Source organism: Lissotriton helveticus, chromosome 7 (assembly GCF_964261635.1).
Source record: "Lissotriton helveticus chromosome 7, aLisHel1.1, whole genome shotgun sequence".
Classification (NCBI taxonomy): domain Eukaryota; kingdom Metazoa; phylum Chordata; class Amphibia; order Caudata; family Salamandridae; genus Lissotriton; species Lissotriton helveticus.
The window spans coordinates 601,516,916-601,533,710 of NC_136068.1; the positions used below are offsets into that span (position 1 = coordinate 601,516,916).

Genomic DNA, 16,795 nt, shown 5'->3' on the forward strand with positions numbered 1-16,795 from the left:
ACCTTGGTCCTCTCCCTTTCCCACTTTACATGATCTCCAGCATCGGATTGGTAACGCGGGCAGTCGGGCATTGGCCGATGGGCCGGCGCCTAAGGGTCAGCAGTGGGACGGTTTTTGTCAAACGGCCCATAGAGCCTTATTGTCTTTCCCACCAGGCCACTGTAAGGGGGGGGGGGGGCAGCATCATGAGCAAGGGGGCTCCAAGGGGGTTGCTTTCAGCAGCCTCGCTAGACCACTATTGTTCTGTCCACTGCAGACTTTATCTGGGCTCCCGTGGGCCCGGCACAGATGCCCAGATGCAATGTCCCACTCCCCTGCTGTGGGCCATCATCACCTCGGCTCCCCCGCTTTTGTTCACCCCTCCCCTGAGGCTAAAGTTGCCTGGGCTGGGGAGAGTAAGTGAATGGCCCTGCTGAGGGCCTGTTGTTGCCACCTCGGCTACAGTGTCTTTCAGACCTTGGTTGTGAAGGGGGAGGGGGTGTATGTTTGCATAAACCTTGCCGTGGAGCACCTTTTCCAGAGCAAAAAATTGAGATAATGTAATGTTAGGGTCAGAGCTGCCGAATGTGGAACTATGGAAATAGGTTCGAGTCCCAGCCTCACCGCAACATCCTGTGATTCTAGGCAAATGACTTATTTGCGCAAAGGCCTAAAATAAAAATGAATTTAATCTTCTGTAATGTAACTGGTGCTCATATAATTACGCCCTTTGGCCGAGTTTATGCTATTTAAAACTACAATAAAAAAACATACCCTCTGTTTGCTCGTTTTTGAAGAATCTGCGAAGGCTGGAACTTAATAATGAGAGAGGATTCTCTATTTAATAATTAAAAAAGTATGTATTCCTTCTTAACATGGATTTTCTTCCTTTGTTTAGTTTTAATTATCAGTCGTGGATCATTAAAGAAGCTTCAGATCACATTTTAAACTGCTTTCACCTAACGTTTACAGTTTAAACGTTTAAAGTACATATCCATTGAGGGAGAAAATACCAGCTTAAGGAGATTTTCTTTATTAACGTACTGGCAAGGGCATTAAAATACTGGTAATGCTGGTTAAAAAAAAACAGGCAGGTGGCAAACATAGCAATATCAGGAGATGAGGCCTTTGGGCCACTTTATTTCACTTCGCTCGCCCAGCCAAAACATGGTGCTTCTAGTTTTCACCAATGTTTCTGGCTCTATGAGCTTTAAAATACATAATTTATTATACATTGTTCTAAAATGAGCCAGTTGAGACTAGTCAAATGCTGTTTCATGAATGGGTGTGATAAAGGAATGTGGGACACTTTTTTGGGAGTGCCCAGGCCGAATTGTGATCCCAATCCGACCCTGATGATCTCACCTGGAGAAATCATCTAACCTGGTTTCTCTGATCCCCCCCTTGACAGACGACAGCCCAATGTTCTTTTTTGAAGTCCTCACCTAAAGCCCGCTGCACCAGTCGCCTCGCTGGCATCGAGTACTGTTTCATTTTATGATGCCTGATAGCCAATCCACCTCTCATCAAAATCGCCTACTTTTCTTTATCCATCTCACCCGCCACAACTCCTTCCTAAATCTGTTTTGCCTTTACGCCTGCCATGTCACCTATCATTGCATTGGTCTTCTGCAGCCTGATTTACTCCCCTACTTACATACTGCTGGGTCTCGCCAGGGATTCCTTCACACCTTTGCAAATAACCCCCTCCTGAGATTAAGTGAAATGCCAGAAAGTCAGGAAGATTTTGATGCTGCTCAAAAGGTCTGTCCAACAAGTATCAAACAGTGGAAACCTTTCCAAGGTCACCCCTTGTATCTGTTTAACCCCTTCGACGCTGATGACGAGCTGGGCTCGTCATGAGGTAGCCTCCTGCTACGCTGATGACGAGCCCAGCTCGTCACGTAACATGCGCTTTCGCATATCTCAGCGTACGAGCGGAATTCCGCCCGCACGCATGCGGTTAAGACTTGGGCACATGGGGCCGATTACGATGGCGGGCGGATCGCCCCTGCCGGGCCGGCGGTGGTCACCGCTGGCCCGGCAGGGGCGATCCGCCCGCCATCGTCACTGCAAAGACCCCCCACCACATTATGATGGCTGGGGGGTCCACGGGGGACGGAAAGACCGTCCGCCGCTTTTCCGCCGGTCGACTAGTCGACCGGCGGAAAAGGGGGTTTAATATGGTGGCGGTGTCTGGAAGATACCACCATCCATATTACAATGCAGGCCGTGATAAGCCTTTCCATGGCGACATTGCCGCCATGGAAAGGCTGGCGGTTCCTGCTGTTGGGGTCCCGTTGCGGGCCCCCAGGGTGTTGGGAGGGTGGAGGGTGCACATGGGGGGTACATATGGTACCCCCCTGCTTTTACATGTACAATGTGGCAGGCACCGCACGGTGCCTGTCACGTTGTGCATGTAAAAGCACAACATGTATATTTTACATTGCAGTGGGTGCTACTTGCATCACCGCCCGCCGCAATTTAAAATATACAGGATGCACCCGCCACACTGGCGGGCGCATCATAATTGATGTGGTGGGACCGACGCAACTATTGCGGTGGTCCTTTTAGCAGCTACGATGGCTGGAGGACTTTGTCCGCCCGCCATCGTAATCGGCCCCTTTGATGGTGTTGCCAATTCCTGATGTTAAAAGCTCTTGTTCATTGAGCAATGCTTGGTTTTCAGGTTTTATTTGATTTTGCAATTTCTTTTCCGTTGTGACCTTTTTTATGCACTTTTATGGCTATTTTAACCGAATAAAGGTATTACTTACTATCATCAAGTAGAGCTCTCCTGCAGCGACACACTTTGTATCAAATCATACCCCACTATGCCAGCCCACTGTACATTTGTGTGTTGAAGTAGCACTCTGAGATACCCTTCTGAATGTATTTATCAAGATCTGTGTACTTTTGGACACATGTATTCTCCTCTAGTTTACATGATCTGATTCAAGTAAATTTTTTGTGCACAAGCTAGTTTGACGTTATTGAGATCGCTGTATCCAAGCCCATGGGGGAACTATAAAGTATGGCGCGGATGCGTTCACTGTACAGTAGTTGCCTTTGAGAGCACAGGACCAAGAGGAAGCATTTGTTCCTCCACTCAGTCAGTGAAGTTGTGAGGCTTATGCACTGAAGCCGGCCAGCGTCCAAAACTTACTGGCGTGCTTGGTGCTAGAGTCTACTGAGAAAATGATGGTCTAAACTAGACCTTGGTGACATTTTAATTATGCTGGAGTAATCAGAGTAATTTCAGTAATTTCGCGTTACTCTTTTTAGGCAAAATAACAACAAATTACAATAACAGACAAGCATTAGTATTGGCGTTAGAGTTTTGGTTGCTTTATTTATTGCTGTGGTCATTTCCACTGTATTTATAGGTATGGCTGCAGTCTACAACCCGCAGAAAAACAATACAACAATTGGTGTTCTTTTTGCTGTTCTATCAACTGTATTCTTTTAGACCTGCCTTGTTTTCCCTATCATTACTCAAATCCAACTCCAAGTCTGAATTCAGGTGATCAGACGACTCCTTTCTCTATTTTTGATTCACTCATTGACCTTATTACGTTTGTGTAGTCACTCCATACCTACATCTTGCTATCACCTAGAAAGAATACTTTTTCTTTCTATACCCGCTGAAGCAATCTTTGCTTTCCCTTTAGTCACAGACTCCCACTCAAAGAGCAGCACAGCCATGCAAGTCACTGACCATCTCTTCTCCTGTTGCAGCTTCTCCCAGGTTGTTGAGGACACGGTGAGGACTCTGGCCCCCTGCTGCGATGTCACCTTCATGCAGTCGGAAGATGGGTCCGGTAAAGGAGCAGCTCTGATCACCGCCGTGGCCTGCCGCATGTTGCAAGAGGGCCAAGCCTGAGTCCATATAATGCTGTTCAGTGTCCACTGAGGCCAGGCTGGTTCTCACCTTGGCCCACTCACTCTGAAATATGGAAGCCCAGAAAAGAGTGATGTTGCAACGCCCAGCACTTACCAGTCCTGGAACTCAGCTCTCGGTCTGAACTTTTTGGAATCGTTTATATATTTGGAGCACTTTGATTTCTCGCTTTTTAAATTTTTTTTTAAAAAGAGAGGCGTGGATCTCTTCGAGGTCAACAGATGTTTTCACTGTATATGCATAAGGAACAAAGTTTTTTTAAATTTTCTAAATGGTTAAATATGATATGTTGTGGGAACTTATAAAGTGTATTTTGTGACTATAGCCTGCTGTGGGTAAAACAAGCCTGCTATTGTAATGCAGTTGAGCCTGCTGCAAAGGGCTATTCAAGTTGTTAAGGCCTTCTACCTGAGTTATAGGCTCAAACCACAGTTTAGGCCCTTGAATGGGCAAGAGGGCTTTTAATCACTGGTATGGCCCAAGGCAGAGGAGCTGTAATGCTATTAGAACATTCGACCTGCTGAAAGTGGAATGTTTTCAGTTAAAAGTGAGAAACAGGAAGAAAAACATTGGAACGTTGGACCAGCAGCCATACCAGCCATTATCGGGCCTCTGTTGCTCCATTACGTTTAATGAATCTCGCAGTATTCTAATAAGACACACATTGAGTAACCAGATGATCGAAGCAACACAGGGCATTCAGTGCAGGTCTGGGTGGAGTTGTAGAGATGGCAACACCTCAAGGCTCCAACTACAGCTTAACGTAGTGCCAAGTTTGGACAGACTCCATGGAGCGTGGTTGTAACCCTATATAAATATTACATGTATATTTATTTGACTGTCTGAAGAACAATGTGCTGCATGTAGTTGTAGGCTCTGAGCAAGTATACCAACCCTGGAAGCTTTGTGCAGCTGAGTTCAACATTTGTGTAGCTCTGTGTATATCTACATCTGTGTGTATCAGCAGTTCTTTGCAGCATTGTGCAGTTTTGGAGCAATGTGCTGTGCACATCTGTACAGTGATCCATACTGTAAACCAGGGTGTGCTCTGTGGCCTTAGCAGTGACCTCTTAGATAAAAGGGAGACAAAGAACAAAACAATAGTCCTGTACAAAGCCAGTGCAGTCACACAAACAGTGGCATAAGGGAGGTTACGTGCAGTCGGGCAAGCTGTGGTCCTATGGGGGTTGAGTTCAGTGGTGCGAGCACTGGCCGTAGATACGGTGTCTCCAGTCCATCATATACCTGGTGTTAACCAAGACGCAGGTTCTGACTCTCAGGTGGGGTCTGTATAGCTAGAGCCATCTTAACCTCTTCGAGGCTCATGACGAGCTGAGCTCGTCATGAGCCGTGGAACGCTAGCATGCGGGGATAATTCCCCTGCTGTGCTGAGCGTTGCACGGCAGGTAATGCACCTGTGACGAGCTGAGCTCGTCATGAGCACAGGAGCGCCGTGCCTCATGACGAGCTCAGCTCGTCATGAGCATGCGGGCGCTGTGCGCGCCCCCCTCCAACCCTAGCACAGCGAGGGATTAATGGGTGGCCCATTTGTAGTGACTTCTGACCAACCTCTAGGCGGTGACAACTGGGGTCTGCTTGCAGCGACCTCTGGAAAGAATGTGTGGAGCAGGTGTGTGTGTGTGCAATGACCCCTGAGTGACGTGACCTATGTCCAGCCTGTGTGTCGTAGCCTCTGTGCAGCCTGCTATTCCGCTCTGTACAGGAACACATATCCTACCTCACTGTTGTTATACCTCCTCTTATCCCGGTACTTACTTCAGGTCCCCTTTCCTATTGGGACCGCGCCTGTGTACTAAAGTCAAACAGAAGTTGGTGCAATAAGAAAAAAATACAATTGTCAGAAAACACACTAAAGGTGCATTATTGGTATTTTTACTCTTTGAATGCTGCTCACCTTTGAATTCTGTTCCAAGAAAGTATTACAGGCAGAAGCACATCTTGAAAATGCCTCAGGTATTTTTTTTTAACTGTATAGCATTTCTCAGAAACATAATGTACTATGACCTTTCTGAAAGCTGCTTCACGTCAGCCCTTTGCCTTTAGATCTGTGTTCTGTACCCCTCAGCTAAGTTCGATTCCCTTGGGAGAGAAAAATGCCTTAGAGGTGGTGTGAGACATTCAGCCTCTGAAAACACAGAGCCACTAACAAGGAAGCCATTTTAGGGGGCGGAGTGGTTGAAGGGGGGCTGAGGTAGTGGGATTAAGGCAGAATTGATCAATCTCTGGAGAAGAGGTAGACTTTAACATGCCTCCCTTTTAATTTCCTCAAAACTATAGTTTAAGGAAATACAATCAAAGTTGGGTTAAAACGAGAAACGTGCAAACATATGACAGGTGTGAAACTTACATTGTGAAAAATATGTAGAGGGGCCAACACAGGATGGAAACAACAAAAAGATTAACAGTGGTGGATCTCAAACTAAGAGGGTGAATGTTACTGAATGAACCTAGACTGAGGTGCACAGCAGACCAAAGGTGTCAGAAAACACATATTTAAACTTTCAGTGGCTTCCCTCTACTATAGCTGTCTTAAGAGAACAAATGTCATAAATATTGAGGTTAAGATAGGGAGGAGGTTGAGAGTGGGTAACCTCACATTGCGCCAAAAAGACATTAACAAAATAAAAGACACAATTTTTCCAATCTATATATATAGAGAGAGAATTTATTTACAGCGTTGTCAGCTGCGAGGACCGCTCCCCCTCCGCACGGTTTTCTGACTATATACACACACACATAAATATATATATATATATATATATATGTACATAAGGCCAAGTTGTATGAATTGAATGCACTTGAATACAAAAAAAAACTCTTTACACAACACTTCAGTTTATTTCATTTTTTAAAATAATTTGATCTTTCCCTCGACAAAAAAACATAAAACACGTCAACACAGACGGAGAATGTGCCGAGGGCCGGCCATTGCATATACAGGTGGACTAGTGCTGGCTCTGTCCGGATATGTGTCTGTGGGACCATCACTTATTTATATACCTCTGTTGCAACACTCTGTGGTGCAAGGCTGTGCCGCCTCAACACCTAGGCTCAGCATAACTGTTTCTTTACAGACCTCCCGCAGGGGCGGCAGGGGCGGCCCTCTGGTATCCAACGACTGATATGTGCTGCGACTAATGTGCCCCTGGACTCCAGTCCCCAAGAAAACTCCCCCAGTGACAGGGATGGTGCTCTGTGCGTCATAAGCCCTCCCGCAGCGATTATACGATTGCTGTGACTCCCCACCTCAATTACGCGTATCATAAGCAATAAAACAGTCGTTTCAACTTTATCACAGCTCAACTGTGGATCAATCTCCAGGTGCATCTGCGAAGCCAGCCTGATCTGCTTAGATTTAGGAAGGAGCTTTAAACATGGTCATTTTCTAGCCCATTATGATATGTTTACTTTGTAGGCCTTTCTCCAGAACTACTCATTAGATAGTGCTTTGATATTAGTGCCAAGACGCCGTTGGCCTTCGAGCACTTTAGAAGTTTAATCAATATCAATATGACTGGCCACTTCCAGTATAAGCATTATAGAATGCTTACGTGAAATATGCTATTAATATTATGATAAGCATGTTACGATTGCGACATTAAATATGCAGATGGTAAGGCTGCTTAGCTCCATTATATACATGATGACATTGTCTTTATTAAAAATCTGGATGGTCATTTGCACCCTACTCCTTTATACTGCTGGTCGTTTAGTGAGCCAATAGCCTCTCTCCCTGATTAAAAATTATAATGCAGTGAGGCAAAGGCGGTGGTTGTCGGCAAAATGGATAATATGGCTGTCCCCACTCATTACAAGGCTCTGCAGTTGTACCTTAACTGCTGTTAGTGCCACCAAGTAATGATGTGAATGAGGACAGACATGCAAGACATTTTTTCCCTTTAAGATCAAAGGGTCTCCTCATCTGCCATTTGGAATCCTCTACATTGTCCCAATTTTCTCACTGATTCTTTAATTTAAAAAAAGTGGGTAGTTCAAGGTTGTAGTATTCATGAGGAAGGGTCGCATGCACTAAAGCTAGGCCCAGTGGAACTATGCGATTTTGTGGTTGTGGCGTTTTCAGCATAATCACAGATTTATGCAAATGCTACATAATCAGCCATCTGCTGTATAATCTGTAGATTTCAACAAAAGTATTGTGTTTCTAGCTCAAGCAGATCAAAGTTACCATGGGCCATATGTATCAAGCCAAATTGAATTTGCAAACGCCGAAATTCGCAGAATTTCGGCGTTTGCGAATGCAATTTGGACTAATGGTATGCATCAAGCAAATCTAATTGGAAAATAAGGAATCGCAAAATAGCGATTCCTTATCTTGCGATTGCATTTAAGGAATCGCACATTTTGCGATTCCTTAAATGCAATGTAAGAAGCCAAAAAAATTTGCAAATTGGCCTTAAGGAAGTGCAAATTACCACCAACTTCTAGTTGGTGGTAAGTTGCGAATACCTTTCAAAATGCATATTTTTACAATATTGTAAGTGCCATGGACGCACATACATGCCCTTAGGGCATGTATGTGTGCCACATGTGCACCCATGCCGATTTCAGGGGTACAACAGAGTGTTATTTGGACACCCCTGCACCCTTGAAAATATTCACAATTCGCGATTAGCAAATTGCGAATCGCAAATTACCCCTTCATTCCTATGGGCCTCCTGGCCCATAGAAATGAATGGGAAAGTATTCCTTAATTGCGATTAGCAATTTGCTAATCGCAATTAAGGAATTTTAAGAAATCGCTAAAAAGAAGCTGATTTCTACATACATACCATTTTGCGATTTCTAAATAGCGATTCCTTAAATATCGCTATTTAGGAATCGCAAAACGGAGTGTTGATACATATGGCCCCAAATGCCCAGCAACGTGTTTCTGCACAGTGAAAAGCCCTTTGCAAAGGTTGACCTTCTGTTGTTGATTTCTGTATTTTAGTGTCAAAGTAGTACTGATGAGGTGAAATCTTTGCCCACATGGTAGGTCCACATAGTGTTAACATGTGTAAACATTGCAAAATAATGAGGCAATACTTGCAATAAATATGCCGCATTATGTCACATAATTTGCCTTTTCTTGCCACGTAATATAGTCAATCCTGCCACATAATGTGGTCTTTCTCGGCCACTTAATTCCAGTGGCCCTGATTTAAGCATACCATGCTTCAGGGATGATTATTTCTTACTCTGGTGTGTCCTACTGAGTTGCAGGAGGGCTAAATTCATGCCAGATTTTCATTATAAAATTGATTATGCATATCAGTCCCATTTATATTAACTTCATATGCATTTATTTTACGAGGATATCCTGACAATCTGGCATTGATCCTTCCGCACCTATCTTAGGCATGGCTACCCGATTAGCTGATAAAGATATGGACAGAGATGTGAGGACCTGGAGAGAAAACACTACCTTCACTATATATTTGTGATAGTATTGGTAATGAAAAGGCATGTCACTATCTTTACGGTGGAGAAATGGCCTCCACCGTATCTTTCTCTACTACCCTCAAAGGTTTACTCATTGGGGGGCTGGTCTCTATGTAGGCCTCTGGCACTGAGGTTTGTGAGAAGCCTTTGTGGGACTCAGGTCACAAATGAGATGTGGGCACCCTCTCTGGTTTTAACGCAACACATGGTGGCAGCTAAGCGTACCAGCCTTAGCAAGAATATATCAGAATAGAAGTCTAAGCCTGCTTTTCTCCTATATAAATATTTTTAGCAGTGGGACCCTGAAAAAAAGCGGGGCCTTGGGAAAGTAGCCCCGGCTGCTCCCCACTAGTGATGACCCTGCTAGCATCACAAGAGAAGTAGCTGTTTCTTTGTTCACTAAGGCCCTGTGGGGAATTTTTCCTCAGGCTCCAAGGGGCACAATGCATGCGGGGAGGCATTCTAACATTGGTGACCTGGCTTTCATTCTCTAGGCAAGGGTCTCTAAACTGAGAATTGGGGCCCCCTATCCCATTCTCTTGGGGGAGTGGCATGGCTGTAACAAAAAGGAAGACTGTAACTTACTTAGTCACTTCCTAGATGTTTTGGAGAAACAATTCAACCTACCAATGAACTTAGCGAAACACCATTTTAAATGGATAACTGAGGATTATAGCAGGTTTGAAACGTAAAACACATTAATGTGAGGGAGTAAAAGGTAACCCCGAACTACACTTTCTGCCACTATTTCTTCGATAATAAAACCCCTTGCAGCTGACATCCCAAAGTCACTAAGATGTTTTGACTCCCTCGCTCACAGCATATTCATTTTTATATACTTGAAAAAATACCAAAATAGGCTACACAAAGTGTTGACTACTTTTCCTTCAAGAGGGCCACTCCTGTCCAGTACTACTTACAATATTTGCCTCACTCGCAGTAACTTAGACTGCATTTATTTATTGTGATATGAAGAAAAGCACGGATTAGCAGTTTTGTGTACATTTCTCAGAGGAAATACCCTCAAGATACTGCACTGCCTTCATTTTCTTGTAACATCCAACATTTGACTGAATGATTGTCAGACATTTTTGGAGCTATGTAATTATTTTATGGCGGAGGACTCAGCATGAAATAGTAAGTCATATTCTGCAGGGACATTGTAAAGGGCCAGCTGCAGTGGACTGGAAAAAGGTGATCCTGCCACCTCCCATTCAACCTGATATGTTTGGAGAGGTGACAGAAACTCTCAAGGTTCCTTTGACTGCTGTTCTTGAGTAGCTCGAAAGTGCTACTGGCAAACGTTATGTACAATGCTTAATCTTGCACACATTTGATTTAAATAAACATATTTTTAGACAATCTTGGGAGTGGTTATTGATTTTTCTTTGATTTGAGTTACAGTAATGGTTCTGGTTTAGCAATACATTATTTTACATACTTTTAATATGACAGTTTTCCTGTTGCCACGCCCTGTAGATAAAAGGTGCTTCTATAACCCAATGCAATCGTACTTAACCTACCAACTTCAAAAACATAGAATGCTAACTTGCCTATGTCTGGGATTTAACTCAGGGCCTGCCCATCACAGCAGATGTCAGATGGAAGCGTGTTACAAACCAAGCCCTCTTACAGCTAGTCAGGGAGCTTGCCCCTCACAGAGGTGTACTGCCCAGCCACAGCCATTTAGGCCTTTGAGGGGCAAGGGCATGGAGTAAATGCTCCAGCCTCTCTGTTGGCCTGTATTTCTCTACCCACATGGGGGAACTGCATTTTGCTGGATTTAGGAATTAAATACAGGACCACAGCATTTTTGTAGGGAAATGTTCAGGCAAGGTTGAGACTGCCAGGCTCTATTTTGGAGCCTGTGTTTTTGTAAAACAACATTTGCATTCTATTTTCTGTTTGAAAACATAGTAGCTAAAACATCTTTTGCAAAACATGGTCTACAAAACTTAAAGTAACAAAATTCCAACTTCTTGCAAAAAGTTCACCCTGCATCTCAAACTAGAATCCAGCCCTCCTCCAACTATGCTAGAACTGGAACAACCAGTGCCGGATTAAACCCCGTGTAGGCCTTTAGGCAGTCGATATAGCTGGCCTCTCTCAAAAATGATCTCCTAATACCCAGTGCACCAATTACAAACTGACAGCTGCCATTAGATGAGCTATTAAGAGACAACCTGTTATGTGAATCTGATGTTTCGGGTTAATGTACCTTAAGTTGTTAATGGGTACATTGCATTAATATAGTATTTTCTCTGGAGAGTCCCTAATGTAAAGTTTTCGTTTCTTTGAGCTGATTCAATTTTTTCTGTCTTTTGGAAACAATATTCAACAAAGCTTGATTGTGATTTTCTTTCATGATCAAATCAATATTATTTTGATCTATTCCCCTAAAAGGAGTGTGGCCCAAAGGCCGTTGCCTACTTTGCCTATTTGGTAATCCAGAACTGGGAACAACAATAGTAGATAAACCCAGTCTTGAAATAGGCGATATTGAATTTGGCTGGATTTAGAAATTGAATGCAGATAAAAAATACTGTGCGATATTTATATAAGGTGGATATTTGGCAGTGGGGGGTGCGTAGAGGGGGAGGGGGCAGCATTGATACTAGTTTGCTCCAAATGGCGAAGAACACGCGGCAGCCATATTTATCACAGCACTTTCGTCAAAAAGCCTCAATTGTCGGGCACATTTATTTCCACCAAATGTGGCATAAATATATTTATATCTTTATAATGTATCAGGGGACACAGCTGCAGTAATCATATTCATTTATTACAGCAAAGTATTAGTGAAACCAGTTTTCTATTTCACACATGAATATAGATGTGTGACACCCCGATCACTCAAAAAGTAAACATATTCAGGAGAAATATTATATTGCGTATCATTTCCTCTCGATATGTGTTATTTGAGTGATATTGTACTCACTCATGAATAAAATCATGTAGCCAAATGTAAAATGGGTTTCATTAATAGACGGAGAATTTAAATTAAGTGATTGCCGGCCTCGCAAATAGGACGTGGTGAGAGATGGAAAGTCATTTAATGATTCTAATTATTGCTCGGATACGATGGGGAGTCAGATTTGCGAAGATGGATTTACAAATGAATTTAGATGGTGTTAGGGGTATTTTTAGGATGCAAGCACTCAGTGCCAGAGGCGAGGGTGGGAGTCTGAAATGAGGCAAACCCGTAAGATTTTAGGGCGACCGTGAAATAAATGAGGCAGGAGGTCACTTTCTCAGGGAAATCAAAATGCTGAGTTAATTAACAAGGATGGTGCAATATTGGCAAAAATAAATTGCACATTTCTGTTATATAAAAAAAAACGCTATGTTTTCCTGCACAGTTAGATCACATAAAATCGCCTGACCCGGCTTTGAATCAAAATCTTATGGCAAGTGAAGTAGGTGCAAGTTAAGGGGCCAAGTGGTATATCAAGTGATACACCTATAGATAACATATGTAAACAGTCGCAACCCGTGCAGGTAAGAACGGTAGGGCCGGGTTTGGGGGGGGGGGGAGGGTATTCAGCAGACGTCCATGAGGGAACATTAAATAAATAATTAATTTCCCTTGTCGTCGTATCCAAAACCAGCCTCACCGCCCTTACCTAAACGGGCCGCGGTTGTATGTAAATACATCTTACGTGGCTGGCTTCTGTACACATATACATTTGTACTCGAGGATTTCCCACAAAGCACGGAGCTTCATCCCTTGTCACTCATTTGCTACAAACTCTATACTTAGTTACGGGCACATTTGTGGCACCATTTGTCAGAGTTGGGCTGTGGTTTCCATTGACCTATGGAGAAGAAGCTGGGTATGAAACTTTGCAGATACTTTAAGGTGGTAGTGGAAGGGGTGAATATCCGGGATGTAATTTTGCCAGACGTTTGGTTGTGGGGTCTTTCAACCAAGGGCTGTTGCTTTTCATTCTCTTAGGAGTCTTTCAGGATGTTAGATACCAACCTTCTCACGGCCTTTTAGGTCACAGCAGCCACCACCTTCTTTAGTGAAATGGTCGTGAAATGGGCAATAGTGCTTAATAAATACATTTTTCAATTGAAGGGGGTGGATAGGGATCTCATTAAAACAGAGAAAATAGGCCTATATCCGAGTGTTGAGGAGGGGGAGTGGAGCACTAGGGCCTTTTCGAATGAGTCTTGGCATATTCCCAACACGTTCCCCCTTTGGGGTTAGGACGTGGTGTCTATGGCATGAAATAAAGCTCTTGGGAGCGTCTAAGAGTTGTGTCCTCATGTTCGTCTGACACATCTCTCCTCGTTGGATTTGGGAATACCAGCTGTGCACCGTGGTCCGTGGGCGCCACAGTGTGCATTACAATTTGCACCCTCACCTCTTTCACCTTCCAGGTTCCTTTGAGTCCTGAAACCTTGTAGAAAAGTTTGTAGAAGTAGCAGTTGGCAGTCCTCTATTTCTCGCCTACCTCACCTGATCACCTGAAAACTCTGACTTTAGAGCCATGACACATAATCGTGGTCGTAGAGTGTTTTTAGCTCTCTGCTGTACCTGGTATCTGAAGGTTGAGGAGGCTGGAGTGCTAGGAAGGTCAATGATGCTGACCCTTCTAGTAATTTTGAGCCCAGGATTGAAGCTCACCTGGACCTAGAAGGACTGCATCATATTTACCACAAAAGCTTGCTCACATCTCTCAGAAGAAGAGCTGGTGTGAGGGACAGGTGGTCCCTGCGTGGTCCCTTTATGTCCATGTTCATTGGCCACATGACGCACAAGGCTCAGTTTGCAGTCCGCAGCTGCCTTCAGCACTCGGCTTCCGACACCATGAAGAGAACAGGCTCCTGCTTGCCGATGTCTGCTACGGCATTCGCCAGCTGGTTGAGGTTCCCATTAGGGAAGTGCCGAGCCTCCCACAGGTTTAAGATCATGGCTGTTGGGCTGGGTTTTGAGGCAAAAAAGCTCATATGGCTGTTGGGGAAAAAGAGATACAGTTAGGAAGAGGTAAGCAACACAAGTAAAGTATAATTCTCTATAAGGACTTCCAACAAGCTTACGTCTTTTTAGGTTTGACGTGTGATGGTGCTTGCATCGTTCATGGCAAACTTATTGTAGTCTATTCTTTTAATACATGCATACATAACAAGAGGAAGAATGCAAGCTGGCAAAAGTCTGCGTTGGTGAACAGCAAGTGTACAGTATGAAGTGTTATGTAAAAAATGGAATTTTGTCATATATATATATATTCATTAAAAAAACAAAGGTTAAAGTAACGCTACAGTAAGATGAATAAATCAGTGACAACATTACCGTTTTGAACTAAAAATAACACTGAAATTCACTGGTTATAGTTGGTAGCATTAACTAACTGTAACTTGTGCCCCCGCTATGTACTGTGTATGTCCTCACATATTACATCACTCATGATATGTTTTAAGACCTCATTTATGACATCACTGATGACATCTCAAATGACATCATTGATAACATCATACAATGAGTGTGTTTGTTTATTTTATAGTTTACATAGTGGCGGGTAACGACCATATTACTTTTCTAACAAATTTTGTACAGTTTGTGTCCAGCTAATCGGTGTAAGTATTTACAAAATGCACCATAGATGTGTAAAGGTATTAAACATGTTTTAAATCTTAATATTAAAAAGTAACTCTGTGTGCAGGTGACAGTTGACTACTTGCGTTCATTATGTTCCACACACGTTTTTGGACAGCAGGGCAAAGATTCTCCATACTACAATCTAAGTATTGCAAGCAGCCTTGAGTTATAAGACAGAATCGTCTCAGCATGACAATTTTTACTTAACATAGAAGACTGTTTGGACCAGGTACTAAGCTATGTACATGTGCTTATTTTTCTTCAGAAGATGGGCATTCTGTTTTCACCACAGTTTGAAGGCTGCAGGTAGTTTGATCTTTAGCACCATCAGACCTTGGCTATTTTAAGTGATTACCGTAGTCTCTCTTTGGACACGTTTTGCAAACAGTGTACATTGCTCTTAGTAAATATATTGTAATACTCTGTGGTGTATTTCTCATGAGAGTTCCACTGTCTGCAAACAGTGTGGTACAGAGTAAACTCGCTTTATAGAGGAAACAGTGTAAACAGTACCCACCTTACTACTTATATCCACTTCATTTCTCGATGTAGGTTTAGTGACTGTGAGAGGTTTGATACAGATAAAGACTGTCCGTAGTAGGCCGTTAGTTATGTAACAGGGCTTCAGTATCTGGAGGAACTTGGGTTTCCCTGAACAGTTGTATACAGATAGCACACCGTGTGCATGATAGGTTACCTTTTCATCTGTGGTTCAAAGGCATCAAGAACCCAGCTACCCATGAAGTGTATGGCATAGAGTCATTGTTGCACATAACACAAGATTGAGTTACCTATGAGCGTTGAATGTATGATAGCAGTAACAATGCTTCATATGATTCTGAGCTATTTTGCACTTAATGCCCAAGGGGGCAGCTACTAATGCTTCTCCCTCCAGACAGAAGCAATATTTTGATCTGTCTTTCTGCCAACATCAGTGCAAGCAGGGAAACAGATTAAAAGCCTGCTACCAGCTGACAGATTTTCTTTTAAAGCCCCCACCAGCTGGAAGCAGACTTTGGGCCTGATTGCGAGTTTGGTGGTCCATCGGACCGCCAAACCCATGGTGGAGGTGCTGGGTGGTCAGGAACCGCGGCATCAGTGGTCCGACCGCAGTATACAAGTAAGGCAGGTGGACCGTTTTGAGACTGGTGCAACCGCCAGGGAACCGTTTTCCCCGGCGGTGGCATAGCGGTCTGGGACAGCAATATGTTTGACAGTGCAGCTGCGGCACCGCTAAGAATATTCTAAGTTTCCCCGCCGCCAGCCTTTTCATTGGAGTGAGCCAGCCATGAAAAGGCTGGTGGTGGGGAAACAAAGGGGGCCGTATAGGGCCCCCCGTTTCCCCGGTACACTGGTATGCATGCAGGGAGGCACATGGTGTGCCCCCATGTGTGAATGCACACCCAGTTCCTGCACGGCATGGACTAAACAGCCAATGCCATGCAGGACCTTTCTTTGGCATTCCCACTGCAGGCCTTTTTCAAAGGCATTGTCGTGGGAAGGCCAAAGGATAGCCCACCAGACCTGGAGAAAATTCCTAACCTACCGGGCGACCAGAGGTCGACTTTGGCAGTCCGGGAGCATGCGGTGGCGTGCTGCCCCGCTCCAGCACAGTCAAAGTCATAATCAACCACTATGTGTTTGCTCCCGCTTGGTGGGAGATTGAAAATACTCCCGCCAAGTGTAGAAAACACAGGTTTTTCTGCCCATGTCAGTGCATGCAGGGAAATTGCGGGGACATTGCTACTGAGCCCACCCGGGGGATGGGATCCCTGGGCCACTAATGGCTCAGAGAGGTGGGCCGCATGGCCACCTCCCCATTTTCAGTACTTTCGGCCCCAGGGGTG

The 16,795-nt window shown here is 44.1% G+C and overlaps 2 protein-coding genes across 2 annotated transcripts in view; one reads left to right on the top strand and one right to left on the bottom strand.

The window, feature by feature from the left end:
* The window catches only part of HK3 (hexokinase 3), a 397,869-nt gene extending 393,422 nt beyond the window's left edge, over positions 1-4,447 (top strand). Inside the window, exon 19 of the mRNA XM_078652800.1 lies at positions 3,718-4,447. Coding sequence (XP_078508926.1) covers positions 3,718-3,862 — 145 coding nt within the window. The 3' untranslated portion in view covers positions 3,863-4,447. The remainder of the gene's footprint in view (positions 1-3,717) is intronic.
* An 8,515-nt stretch (positions 4,448-12,962) lies between these two features.
* Positions 12,963-16,795, bottom strand: part of UNC5A (unc-5 netrin receptor A) — a 391,034-nt gene continuing 387,201 nt past the window's right edge. The window contains exon 16 of the mRNA XM_078653214.1: positions 12,963-14,303. Within this exon, the coding sequence (XP_078509340.1) occupies positions 14,138-14,303 (166 nt within the window). The 3' untranslated portion in view covers positions 12,963-14,137. The remainder of the gene's footprint in view (positions 14,304-16,795) is intronic.